Source organism: Piliocolobus tephrosceles, chromosome 9 (assembly GCF_002776525.5).
Source record: "Piliocolobus tephrosceles isolate RC106 chromosome 9, ASM277652v3, whole genome shotgun sequence".
Classification (NCBI taxonomy): domain Eukaryota; kingdom Metazoa; phylum Chordata; class Mammalia; order Primates; family Cercopithecidae; genus Piliocolobus; species Piliocolobus tephrosceles.
The window spans coordinates 111,621,526-111,636,170 of record NC_045442.1 but is presented as its reverse complement, the minus strand read 5'-3'; the positions used below and the strand labels follow the sequence as shown (position 1 = coordinate 111,636,170).

Sequence of the window (14,645 nt, the reverse complement as noted above, 5' to 3'; positions counted from 1 at the left end):
CAGTGTTAAAATTTCATCATGTACATCCCTAAATAAAACAAAGGTGATGGAACCATAGTAAGTATCTGAGATTTTATTAGTGCATCAGATGAGATTATTAACCTGTTTCCAAGTCTAAACACTTGAAGGATTATCCCTTTGTAATGAGAAATAAATGTGTTCTCTGGTTTGTATTTATGGTAATGTAAAATTTGAATCTGCTCCATCAGTGTTCTGAAATAACTTAAATCTCTTCACTATAGAAAAATGCGTCCCCTTTTGGATTTGAGGCAAATGATGGATAAAGTAAAGTAATATTGGACACTGGAGAAGAATGAGTCAATTTTAAAAAACAAAGAACCATGGGGAAACCATGTTTCTACCTTATAAAGTCAAGAAGATAAATATTGAAGAAAATTATCTTACACAACAATATGAAAATAATACAATTTAATTTTGGTTTTGCTTTGGCTTAATGTTTGTCATTTTTTATCAAAGTTATCCATGTTCCTAGTGTCTCGCTATTTATTAACATTCATCATTTTATCCCATGCCAGTTCTGTTCAAATATGTTTTCACTTTTCTTTTTTTCAACTATTTCATTTTATCTCATTTCCAGATGTGGACAAGGGTGGAAAGGAAATCGATGCCATATCAAGTTTAATCCTCCTACTACAGACTTCATGTACACTCAGAATAGTAGGTGACATTATGACTAAACAAATGGCTTGCTTTGGGTGGTCTCTAATATATTTCACTGCATATTTATCTTTTGCATTGGTTTAAAATTCCAGATATATGGACTCTCCTGGGTGTTGGATTAGCATTCCTGATGACTCATATCACAGTTGCGGTCTTGTGTTTTCTTGCAAACAGAAAAGCACCGATAAGGTAAGTGATGCCTTTAGTTGCTAAATGAAATATACCATAGCAGAAAAATTTTCTGCAACATTTCCTTTGCTATTTTTTTCTGTCACTCCATATTACATGCAGGAAACTTTAGTGTTTTCATGCTTTATGGATTTATTTTTCTGGGCAGAAAGGAGGAGCTACCTAACAAGAATTGCTCTTCTTTATTTTAGTATAAAGCCTGAAATTTACTTTTCAGATTATGTTAGGAGCCTTTTTGAGGGCATCTATATATATATGACATTGTCATATATATATGACATTATCATATATATATATATATACACGACATTATCATATATGTGTGTGTATGTGTGTGTTTGTGTGTGTGTGTGTGTATGACATTATCCACAGACTAAAAAGACTTGAGGGGCTAGACTTGCCACTTCTGGTGGTGCCTGGGGAGGATAGCAGAACAGCAAAGGAAATTCTTTCTTTGCTTACACAGTGTATGAGCCTGTTCTCACACTGCTAATAAAGACATACCGAGACTTCTGCATAATTTATAAAGGAAAGAAGTTTAATGGACTCATAGTTTCATATGACTGGGGAGGCCTCACAATCATGGGTGGAAGGCAAAAGAGAAGCAAAGGCATGTTTTTCTTTCTTTTTTTTTTTTTTTTTTTTTTTTTTTGAGATGGAGTCTCACTCTGTTGCCCAGGCTGGAGTGCAGTGGCACAATCTCAGCTCACTGCAACCTCCGCCTCCTGGGTTCAAGTGATTCTCCTGCCTCAGCCTCCCAGGTAGCTGGGATTACAGGCACCTGCTACCATGCCCGGCTAATTTTGTTTTTAGTAGAGATGGGGTTTCACCATCTTGACCAGGCTGGTCTCAAAATCATGACCTCATAATCCACCCGCCTCAGCCTCCCAAAGTGCTGGGATTACAGGCGTGAGCCACCATGCCTGGCCGCCAAAGGCATATCTTTCATGGCAGCAGGCAAGACAGCTTTGTGTAGGGAACTCCCCTTTATAAAACCTTTAGATCTCGTGAGACGTATTCACATCATGAGAACAGCATGGGAAAGACTCACCCCCATGATTCAATTACCTTCCACGAAGTCACTCCAATGACACATGAGAATTATTACAATTCAAGGTGAGATATGGGTGGAGACACAGCCAAACCATATCACATAGGGAGGCAGGACTCTTAGCACTGATGTTTTAGCCCTAGCACCCCATGTACTGAGCATGTGCAAAACAGGGCCAAGAGCTGTTGCATCTGCGTGAAGGAATGCTGCAGGCTGGGCTCATGCAAGACTCAGAGACCCTCACAGTCAACAGTGCCACCAAGGGTCCTGGATCTTTTCTACCCATTACCCATTTTCTCATTCCTAGCGTGGGTTCCAAGTAAACCAAGTAATGAATGTGATTGGCTTTTATGAACTCAGCAAGATAAGGGCTCACTAAAAGATTTAATAACATTTTTAGAAATTAAAGAAATGCATCATATCTTGAACACCTGAGTTTGTGGTCAGAAATTTAGATCTGCTGCAACACCAAATATGTCACAGAGCAAAGGATACTTCACTTTTTCCCTTGGTGTCAATTTGTACATCCCTCCTCATGAATTATCTTCAGATCTCCAGCCTGCAATTGTGTGAATAAATAGATACCTATCTTGATAACAGGAATTATAGCTAGGTTATTATAGAACTATGGTGTTTGTAAGAAAAAAAAAATTGTAATCTATTAAGACTATCTTGGTCCAGATGCAGTGGCTCATGACTGTAATCCCAGCACTTTGGGAGGGCAAGATGGGCAGATCACTTGAGGTCAGGAGTTCAAGACCAGCCTGGCCAACATGAGGAAACCCTATCTCTACCCAAAATACAACAACAACAACAACAACAAATATCCCGGTTTGGTGACACATGCCTGTAATCCCAACTACTTGGGAGACTGAGACAGGAGAATCATTTGCACCTGGGAGGCAGAGGTTGCAGTGAGCTGAGGTCACGCCACCACACTTCAACCTGGGTGACAAAGTGAGACTCCAAAAAAAAAAGACTATCTTATTCAATATTAATTATGTAATTTTTTTTGTGAGCCTACAATATGCTAGACAACATGAACACAAACATGAATGAGAAGCAGTCTAGACTTTAAGAAGTTTCTAAGCTAGAGAAGGAGGCAGATACATAAACCACTAGGTGAAATACTAGTTGTGTGCTAGAATACACACATGTATTTGTCTGGCTTCTCCAGAGAAACATTAAAAAAAAAAAATAGGATATAGAGACAGAGACAGAGACAGAGAGAGAAAGAGAAAGAGAGAGAGAGAGATTTAAGGAGTTGTCTCATGCCATTGTGGTGACTGGCAAGCTTGAAACCTATAAGGCAGACCAGCAGAGTAGAAATCCAAGTAAGAGTTGATGGTCCAGTCTTGAGTCTAAAATCTGCAGGGCAAAACACCAGGCAGGAAACTCTGACAGTTTTTGCTTCTCAGTCTTGAGGCAGAACCCTTTCTTTAGAAGGAAATCCCAGTCTGCGCTTGAGTCCCCCGCCCCCACTCCCATTATGGAGGGCCATCTGCCTTACTTAAAGTCAACTGATTATAATGGTTAATCACGTCTGAAAACTACCTCCACAGCAATCTCTAGACTAGTGTTTGACCAAACAATCGGGCATCATAGCCTGGCCAAGTTGACACAAAAAGTTAACTTTCATGATATATAAGCAAACTGTCCTTTTCATACCACCAGCAAGAGCGTTCGAAAATAATTCTAAATTTCACAGTTTCTCCAGATTCATGTTGAACAGCCTATCATTGGAAATTATTGAGAGGACCCTCGCACAAATATTGGTGTCCCTATGCCAAAACCCGACAGAGCTGCCTCTCTTGCTCTCTTCTATTTCTCTCATTTTCTTTAATTTTACATGTTCCTTTCTCTTTGCTTCTTACCTTCTTTCTCTGCCAGACTCTACTTCTATTTACTTTTTCCCTATTTCTTTGTCCTTCTTCTCTTAATCTCAAATTTTCTCCTGTCTCGCTGTTTTTTTAAGTATTTTCTTCCAGTAATTTATTTAGATTCCCCAGGGTTTGCCTCTCCATCCACTTTTCCTCCTCCTCTACACATTCTCCGTAGATGTCATTCATTTCCAAGATTTTAAGTGACATCTAGATGTAAATGCCTTCAAGTCAGGTCTCTCTCTTACTGAAATATTTTTCCAAGCTCCAGATCCATACCATGCTTTCAACCATTTGTTAGACTTTCCAGCTGAATATTTCTATAACTACTTTGACCTTACCATATGAGATATTAGTGCTTATAGTTTCCATATCCTGGAATCTGCCTTTGAAGCCTGAGGAATAAAGGGTAGCATCATTATTTGAAGTGTAAAGCTCAGATATAGCTATTTTTATTATCTTACCAAACACACCAGAATTCTAATAGTATCCATCCCTCATACACAAGTATCACAAGGAATTCAGTGAAATTGGCTACACCCCTCAAATAAGAGGTTCAAGTAACACATGTTCTATAAACTACCAAAGACTACCAATAACTGGGGTCAGACACAAATCCCTGAGGCTCACAAAAGGAAGCAGAACCATCTCTGTTGAACCGTCTCTTTCCTCTTCCCAGTCTATACAAGGGGATGACTAGAAAGAAAGAAGAATGAGTTTGAAGTTATTGTCTTTGGAATAGTGCAGTATATTTGGTGAGAAGGTTTTCCTCTTTCCTGGGAGAAGAAATGGGGAAGGTGAGGAAGATACCATCACCAGCATTACCCAAAATCAATGATGGAAAGGCTGCAAAAGAATCAATAGTTTAGATTGATGATGGCTAGAAAGCAGGTGCAAAATCTACAAAAATCTACTCCCTGGAGCTGCGTCAGAGTAGAGTGTAAAGAAAACGTTTCTAGGAGTGTAAAGACAATTTTGGCTTAATGTTTTGAAAGTAGATGGCCACTGTAGTATTCTGCCCCAGCAAGTCTTAAAAAGACTGTGGTATGGAATACTATGTAGCCATAAAAAAAAGAATGAGTTCATGCCTTTTGCAGGGACATGGGTGAAGCTGGAAAACGTCATTCTTAGCAAACTAACACAGGAACAGAAAACCAAACACCGTGTGTTCTCACCATAAGTGGGAGTTGAACAGTGAGAACAGATGGACTCATGGAGGGAACATCACACACCGGGGCCTGTTGGGGGATGGGGGGGAAGGGGAGGGAGAGCATTAGGACAAATACCTAATGCATGCAGGGCTTAAAACCTAGATGGTTGATGGGTGCAGCAAACCACCATGGCACATGCATACCTGTGTAAAAAACCTGCGCATTCTGCAGATGTATCACAGAACTTAAAGTATAATAATAATAATAATAATAATAATAATAATAATAATAATAAAGACCATGGTGTAATATGTACCTGGGAAGGGAGCAAATTGTACTGTGGGGAAAGGAGGGAAAAGAGGGAGGGAGGAAATTGTACTATGTCTCAGTTATGTAGATGCACAGAAGATGTGGAAACTGGAGTTTACTTTCAGTCCATTCGAGGAAACACGGAAAATAGAGATAAATTGGAATTAGGGTTGTTCAGGCAGTGCTCATTCAGGTGAGGTGATGCTGTTCCTGGAGAGGGCAATAGGGGCAGCGTTGAGATGAAAGTAGACACAGCTACCTTTCCTTTAAAAGGTGTATTGGGCCATTGTTGCATTGCTACAAAGACATACCTGAAACTGGGTCATTTATTTTAAAAGAGGTTTAATTGGCTAACAGTTCTGCAGGCTATACAGGAAGCATAGCACCAGGATCTGCTTCTGGGGAGGCTTCAGGAGGGTTTTACTCATGGCAGAAGGCAAGGCAGGAGCTTGCACGTCACATGGTGAAAACAGGAGCAGGAAAGAGAGAGTCGGGGGAAGTGACACACACTTTTAAATGACCAGATCTGGTGAGACCTCACTCACTACAGTAAGAACAGCGTCCAGTCATGAGGGATCTGCTCCCATGACACAAACATCTCCCACCATGCCCCACCTCCAACACTGGGGATTACAATTCAACATGAGATTTGGGTGGCAACAAATAACCAAATGATCAATATATCGAAGTATATCAAAAGACATCCAATGATAGAAGGGTCCCAAGTGAAATTGATTTAGACACACACACACACACACGAAACCCATACACTGTCACCATGAAGGCCACAACAACAGAAAAGTCAAGCTGAAAAGTTAGAACTACATTAACCCACTGCAATAGAAGACACCTCCCTACTATTGACAAGTAACAAGTTACCAAAGAAGATTCCAGCCTGTTTCCATCTCTTCTATGTGTCTACACTGTACAGCTAAGCCTTGACAAAGGAGTGGGGCATGCTTCAGAGCCAAAACATAACCTTCCCCTCTTTCCTTGCTCCAGGCAGCAGCCTTGTACAAATCTGTCATCTGCCATGAGGAAAGGATAGGAGGCAAATAGAGGTTGGAATTTGGTTTTATTTGACAGCCTTAAAGTGGATTGAACTAAGTTTTAATCATTAAAAGTGACCATAAATTTATGAAATTTGCCCAAGGTAGATGAACTGGACCAGGAAGAAAGGAGGCTGATAAAGTATGAAAGAAATGAATAATTGCAAAAAAATAGAAGCACTTTCATGTTTTTAAACTACCTTGTTGTGATACTTGATCTATGAGTGACTCAAGTTTTAGTCTCTACTACCTAATAGAAGCAGATTAGGTACAAGATAGTATCTATCTCTAACCCTCTGATTACGTTCCTGGACACCTTCTCTTCTGATTTCCCTCATCTCCAAACAAAAGGCTTTTTTCCCTTTGACTGCCAAAAGCAATTATCACCCAAGACTATAGTCAGTTTTAGTGACCTTTCGAGTCATTTGATCTGCACCTGCTCTTAAGACCAAGATAATGAAGTTCTTACAAGTTGTACTCAAGAGGGAAGGATTCCCTCAGGCCGGGTACAGTGGCTCATACCTGTAATCCCAACACTTTGGGAGGCCAAGGTGAGAGAATCTCTAGCTCAAGACTACCCTGGGCAGCATAGCCAAACCCCACCTCTACAAACAAATATAAAAATTCGCCAGGTGTGGTGGTGCATGCCTGTAGTCCCAGCTATTCAGGAGGCAGAGGTGAGAGGATTGCTTGAGCCTGGGAGGTCAAGGCTGCAGTGAGCTGTGATTGTACCACTGCACTCCAGCCTGGGTGACAAAGCAAGACCCCATCTCTCTAAAAATAAAATTTAAAAAAATTAAAAAGAGAGAAAGAGAGAGAGAAGGAATCCCTCAAAGGAAGCAGACCAGCCTCAGCAGATGGCTAGGCAGACCCAAAGGTGCACTCTACTCAAGGGCTTCAGATCCTCAGATCCTTACTCTCAGGCCTCAGTGACCTCATAAGGGGATGTGGCCCAGATAATTCTACGGAATCATTTTGCAGATGCTCAAATGTCATATTCTCTTCTGAAAGGGATCTAATTGAGGAAGGTGTGCCATCTTGCTGTGCCTTCTTTGTCATTTCCTCTTTCTCAAATGTCCTTTTCCTTATCTCAAAACTATATTGGGGAGATGGAGGAATATGCCCTGGAAGAAGGGAGCAGAGGGACACTCAGGGACTGAAGCACCCAAAAAAGAAACTTAAGTAGCAAAAGATGAGATTCAAGACAAGCAATATGGAAAAAGGAGCAGGAGATAAACCTTTGCCAAGTTTCTGTATTTCCCTTCCCTTCCCTCCCCATCCCCTCCCCTCCCCTCACCTTCCACCTTTCCCTCCCCTCCCTTCCTCTCCCCTCCACTTCTCTTCTTCTCCCTCCCCCTTTTCCTCCTTCTTGTTTTCTCTTTCTCTTCTCCCTCCCTCAACTTCTCCCTTCTCCTTTCCCCCATTCCCTTCTCCCTCCTCCCTCCTCTTCTCTCCTTTCGCTTCTTACCCCTTAGAATTACAAATCACAATCAATAGAGATGATTGTGCTAGGACATATTTTAACATTTCTATTTGAGTTGGACAATAAAGTTAAACTTCTCAAAAGAAAATTCTGATTTCATTGACTGGACAGACAGCCCGACTGGCTTTGTCCTTTACATTAAGTGAAAAACAATTTCTCTAGTTTTAAGGAGCTCAATTTACATCTTCAGAATTTCGTGCTATTATAGTTAAAGCACATCTACAACATAAAATATGTTAGAAATGTAAACATATAGTAAAAGTCTTAAATATGATCTTAGAGATGCAAAAGGAGATGCAGAGCTTTTCAAAATTATTTCATGAAATATTCAAGTGATAATGTTCAAAAGCCACTACAGCAAGTTTAATTTTTCACTGTTCCCAGGCTGGGCGCGGTGGCTCAAGCCTGTAATCCCAGCACTTTGGGAGGCTGAGACGGGCGGATCACGAGGTCAGGAGATCGAGACCATCCTGGCTAACACGGTGAAACCCCGTCTCTACTAAAAATACGAAAAATTAGCCGGGCGAGGTGGCGGGCGCCTATGGTCCCAGCTACTGAGGAGGCTGAGGCGGGAGAATGGCGAGAACCCAGGAGGCGGAGGTTGCAGTGAGCTGAGATCTGGCTACTGCACTCCAGCCTGGGCGACAGAGCAAGACTCCGTCTCAAAAAAAAAAAAAATTTTTTTTCACTGTTCCCATTCTTCCACACCCTACTCCTGGGAAAAGTCTCACATTTCCCCAAAAGCATATGACTATTCATGACCTCTGCCTGGCAGAGCTATTCAACTGCATATATATTTGATACCAGGCAAATATTTCCTGCCATCCTTTCGGGGTGAGTCACTCAGAACGCTGTCCTCAGCAGCAATGTTATAGCAATGATGACATCATGTTGTAACAGCTATTTCCACATTAATCCTTATTTTTATATTTCCAGTATCTGGGATTGTGTGCATAATTTGTATCCAATATATGATTGCCGAAGATTATCTAGACTTTATTTAAGATTATCTACTTGAAAGCATCACCAAAAACATTGCTTATCCAATGATTACATCCACATAATGATATTACAAGTTAAACCTCAAAATCAGTCTTTTTGCATGAAATTGTTTAAGCCCTAAAGTAAGTTAAAATGTTTGGCCAAGGGATGGGTAAGTGAAATAACGTGGCTCACCTTGAAAATAATGTCCAAACCTTGAGATACACAGAACTTCATGTAAGCAGGAAACCGTCACCCTCTCAATATTAACCTTAACCTTAAGATTTTTCCATTAGATTTTGTACAAAGAATCTGTGGCATAAGAGGCCTTCAGTAACTCCAAAGAACATTGTTTTTCATTGCTTTTTAAAAACAGGGAATGGAGCATGGTGTGCTCAGACAAAGCTAAGCACAGGAACCAGCCTCTTAAAGTTGTTGTTAGAGATTTGATTTCCAGGATTTTATTATACATTCTGTGACTCTTCTCTTAGCTACTTGCCACCTAATGTGTTTGTGAGGACACTTTGATTACAGGGGAAAAAAAGCAACTCAAGCTGATTTGATCAAAATAAAGAATTTAGGGTGAAGACACAGGATGTCTCACAGAGCTCAAGGGTGGGAATGAATGAGTAGGGCCTCAGAAAAGCCTGAGCCAGAGGAATTCTTCATCTGCTTCTCATCTCTGTTTCTTTCTGCTTGTCTATTTTGATTCTCTCTCTGCAGGTATATTTCCTCTGCTTCCTGTCCCTGTAACAAACTAGTGTTGCCTAGAGGATGACTGTATATGGGGCAAGGGCCACAGCACACCATAGCTTCAGGGAAACATACCAAGGCATTCTCGTGGCGGAGACGGGCCAAAAGAAAAGTCATTGTGAAAGATCTCTGAAAGCCGTCTTCTACATCTATCCTCATGGTTCAAAATAATCCAGATTTTCATTAGTGACACCTTCAAGGAGGCAGGAAATACAGCAGCCTTCAAGAATTCATAGTAAAAGAAGAGGGATGTAATCATCAGATCTATATCTGTAAATCAAGATTAAAGGGTACAAATAGGCCTGGTGCAGTGGCTCACACTGGTAATCCCAGCACTTTGGGAGGCCAAGACAGGTGGATCACTTGAGGTCAGGAGTTCAAGACCAGCCTGGCCAACATGGCGAAACCCTATCTCTACTAAAAATACAATAATTAGCCAGGGTCCCTGTAATCCCAGCTACTCAGAAGACTGAGGCAGGAAAACCACTTGAACCCAGGAAGCAGAGGTTGCAGTGAGCTGAGATTGCGCCACTGCACTCCAGCCTAGGTGACAGAGCAAGATTCTGACTCAAAAATAAATAAATAAATAAATAAATAAATATAAAATAAAAATTAAAAAATAAAGGGTAAAAATAAACAGTAAGCCATTTATTCTTACCTTACCAGCAGCCTGACTATGCCCATTGCTTTCCTTTTTCAGACTATATCATCTTTGCCTGGGGAAACATTTGCAATAAATAACTTTACTATTCAGCATTGGGGCACATCCTCTTGAAGCATTGTACTAATGTAGTAAATAAACTAACAAAAGTTAAAAATCAGAATTGTTTTTAGCTGTGCTGAGAGATAACATATATTCATGTGAAAAGTTGTTTGAAAAGTTTAGATCTGGAAATATTCGAAGTAATTTCATAGAATCACAAGTCAGTTTGGGCTATTAAAGCAAAATACCATAAACTGGGTGGTATAAACACGCATTTATTTCTCACAGTTCTGGAGGCTAAAAAGTCCAAGATCCAGGAACTGGCAGATTCAGTTTCTGGTGAGGACCCTCTCTCTGGCTTGCAGACAGCCACCTTCTTGTTGTATTATTACATGGCAAAAACAGAAAGATCTGGAGTCTCTTTGCCTTCTTATAAGGGCATGAGGGCTCCACCTTCGTGGCCTCATGTAAGCCAAATTACTTCCAAGGGCCCCACCTCGTAATGCCATCGCTTTAATAGGGCTTCAGTGTATAAATTTGGGGGGACACAAACGTTCAGTTCATCACAGTAAGTACGCAACGGTAGAAAGAGTGTTGAGTAGGAAATTATAAGATGTGAATGTGATCTGGAGCAAGTCTCATAATTCCCTTCCACAAACATTTCTTAAGACTTCCTTTGCGTCAGCAAATAATACCCCCACTTTCTGGTTCGTCTGAATATGTTCAGTTGTAATATGTGTTTGACTCTAATGAATGTTATGATAGAAATGTAAACCAAAATACTTTGGGGGTAAAATGGAAGGAAAGAATGATCAAGAGAATGATGCTTGTTTACATTTCTGATAAGGAAAGAAAGCAGCCAGGAGTGGGGCCCATGCCTGTAATCCCAGCACTTGAGGAGGCTGAGGAGGGCAGATGGCTTGAGCCCAGGAGTTCAAGGCTAGCCACGGCGACATGAGAAAACCCTGTCTCTACATAAAAAGAAAGAAAGAGAGGTGATCAGGATCCCAAATCTTGGAGTAGCTAACCCATGGGAGGTACAGAACATTGTTTGAGATTCTTGAATGGTTGGCCCTGGCCCCAAATGAAATATATATTCCTGTATTATTATATTCTCTCTATCAGACCCTTTCTCACTGCAAACATTGTATGATAACGTGAATCCTTGAAGGCAGAAATTTAGCTGCTATCCAAGCCTGACATCCCTAGATAGGCCTAGCCTGCACCCACTGATGAATATTTATCCTTAGCAAAAATCAAAATCTTGCTTACTCTGTGCCTCAAGGCATACAGCTGCTTTTGCAGCTACAGTGTCACAAGCGAGCCTGTCCTGGTCCCAGAAATACTTAGCCTTAGCAAACTGGAATTTTACTAGCACAGTGACCGAGGTCATCTCACAATGCTTGCAAAAAACTGTTACTCTGTCCACGTGTCCACATGTGCCTTCGCCTACAAGAAGTAAAGCTGTTCTCACAGTTTGAGATCCACAAACCTCACTCCCAAATCCCAGTCCCTTGTGCATATATTGGCCATGCTCTGACAATCCTGCTGAATGTTAACTTTGAGCCAGAGAAGGGAAATTGAGAACAGGATTTTGGGATCTTACCCTTAAAAGCAGGGTTAAGCCACCAATGTGATTCCTCCTCCTCCTCCTCCTCCTTTTTTCTTCTTTTCTATTTTAAAAGAGAAGCCTAAACAGCCTGATCTCTGATTTTTTTCCTTAATCCCTAGACCTAGACCTTGTTCTCATGTCCTGCAATAGTTAAAAAAAAAAAAAAAAAAAAAAAACCCACAAGAGAGGCTTCAAAGGAAAGAAAGCATTTCTTTCAAGCCAGTCATTATTTATTCCACCCATAAAACGTTCTACCCCTTACCCTTTTTTCAGAGATTTCATAAAGTTAGACCTTCTTGTTCAAAGTAAAATTAGAGGTGTACCTTAATATATGACTTGAAGGCAATGGATACTGGAGAGCCAGCAATTTGGATGGATGAATTCACAGGGCTATAAAAGGAGATAGCATTTGGATTGAGATCTGAAGGATGGAGAAATCTGGTAGAGATGTGGAAAGGGAGTTCAAGAAAATAAAAGAAAGAGGAGAAACTTTTGGTTTCAAAAATGATGAACACAGCCAGAGAGTATGGGAAGGGAAACAGATTACACTTAGAAAAGTGTGTTGTAGAGACGTGGTTAAGGTGTTTGAAAGCTACTGAAAGAGATTTTCATTTATTTCATTTCATTTAGATGGACTTTTGCTCTTTCGCCCAGGCTAGAGGCTGCAGTGAAGTGAAGTGGCAAGATCTCAGTTCACTGCAACCTCTGCCCCAACCCCCGGATCCGGGTTCAAATGATTCTCCTGCCTCAGTGTCCCCAGCTTCCCTTGTAGGTGGGATTACAGGTGGCTGCCACCACGCCTGGCTAACTTTTGTATTTTTAGTAGAGACGGGGTTTTTGTCATGTGGGCCAGGCTAGTCTCGAACTCCTGACCTCAGGTGATTTGCCCACCTCGGCCTCCCAAAGTGCTAGGATTACAGGCATGAGCCACTGCCTGTAATTTATTGTTAAAAAGGAAAAAAAAAAAGGCCAATTATTGTCTCCTGCCTCCCTCTCAGATCCACCCTCCACTCATTGTCCACTGAACAAGACAGAGAAGGATAGCAGTTGGATCTAGGAGCTGGCTTTTACAGATTTCATTAATGGGCCCCTGTCTTCTGAATTTGCCTTATATTTGACCAAACTGGAGCACCTTGAGACAGGAAAAAGAGGGAGAACTGGATATTCATAACCCTGGATTCCTTCCTGCAACCTAATTCTAGCTGGCTGCTTGGAGCGACAGGTTTGTCAGCATACCCTTACACTGACAACTTCCAACAACCCTTTCTCCTCCTCTTCCTCCTCATCCTCCTCCTTCTCCTCCTTCTCCTCCTCCTCCCTTCTTCTTCTCCTCTTCCTCCTCCTCTTCCTTCTTCTCCTTCTCTTTCTTCTTCCCTCCAGCTTAAGGTGGTAACAGGCCTAATATTATTAGCCCAGCACAATGCACATCACTTATGATTTCTCTTAATTCTGGCCATACCTTCGTAAATTGCCACTTTATAAAAACCTCAAATTTTCCAGTTTAAGCATGTCAGCTGGTTCCTGCTAGGGCCCTAACTGATATGAACAAGGCAAGTGTTCTAAGCAGAAGACAAGAGCATGTCTGTCTGTGTTTAAGAGAAGAATACAGAGTGTGAGAATAGATTTTAAAAGATTGAGAAAGAGATTTTCAGTCTAGAGGGCATAAGCCTGTTCAAAAGACTTAGGTGAAAGATGATGAGGACTTGAACCTGAGCAGCAGTGATTGACTGAATACAGGAAATGAGAAAAAAAATTAAAAAGCAAGCATCAAAGATGATCCCGGAGTATGATACTTAGATGACTGCATAGTTATAATGCTGAGATCTGAAAACTGAAGAGGAAAACTTATTTGGGCAGTAGGAAGGAAATTATTTTATAATGCGTATTTTCTTATGCAAAGAATGAGGAAGTTGGCATGAATCAGTTTTATCCAGACTTCTATCATTTATAGGCTACCCTCGCAATTTAGACCATGACTACATATGATGTTATGATGTATTTTTTTTTTATTTTACTTTCTTTTTCTTTTCTTTTCCTTTCCTTTTTTTTTTTTTTTTTTTTGAGACAGGGTCTTGTTCTGCTTCCCATGCTAAAGTGCAAGGGCACAATCATGGCACACCGCAGCCTCAACCTCCCAGGCTCAAGCGATCTCCCACCTTAGCCTCCTTCATAGCTGGGACCACAGGCCTGTACCAACACTCCCAGCTAATTTTTTTTTTTTTTTTTTTTTTTTTTGTACAGACATGGTCTTGCTATATTGTCCAGATTGGTTTCAAACTCCTGGGCTCAAGCAATTCTCCCACCTTAGCCTCCTTCATAGCTGGGACCACAGGCATGTACCAACACTCCCAGCTATTTGTGTGTGTGTGTGTGTGTGTGTGTGTGTGTGTGTAGACATGGTCTTGCTATATTGTCCAGATTGGTTTCAAACTCCTGGGCTCGAGTGATTCTCCTGCCGGGGCCTCCCAAAGTGCTGGGATCATCACATGCCTGAGTCACCATGCCTGGTCACATTGATTTTTTTATTTTTGTTTATTTTGAGACGGAGCCTCGCTCTGTTGCCCAGGCTGGAGTGCAGTGGCGCGATCTCGGCTCACTGCCAGCTCCGCCTCCCAGGTTCATGCCATTCTCCTGCCTCAGCCTCCTGAGTAGCTGGGACTACAGGCGCCCACCACCATGCCTGGCTAAGTTTTGTATTTTTAGTAGAGATAGGGTTTCACCATGTTGGCCAAGATGGTCTTGGAACTCCTGACTTCAGGTGATCCGCCCGGCTCAGCCTCCCAAAGTGCTGGGATTACAGGCA

The 14,645-nt window shown here is 41.3% G+C and overlaps 1 protein-coding gene across 1 annotated transcript in view; it reads left to right on the top strand.

The window, feature by feature from the left end:
- MALRD1 (MAM and LDL receptor class A domain containing 1) overlaps positions 1–14,645 on the top strand; it is a 701,386-nt gene that overhangs the window by 662,653 nt on the left and 24,088 nt on the right. Inside the window, exons 37-38 of the mRNA XM_026454821.1 lie at positions 599–678; positions 774–870. Of these exons, the coding sequence (XP_026310606.1) occupies positions 599–678; positions 774–870 (177 nt within the window). The remainder of the gene's footprint in view (positions 1–598; positions 679–773; positions 871–14,645) is intronic.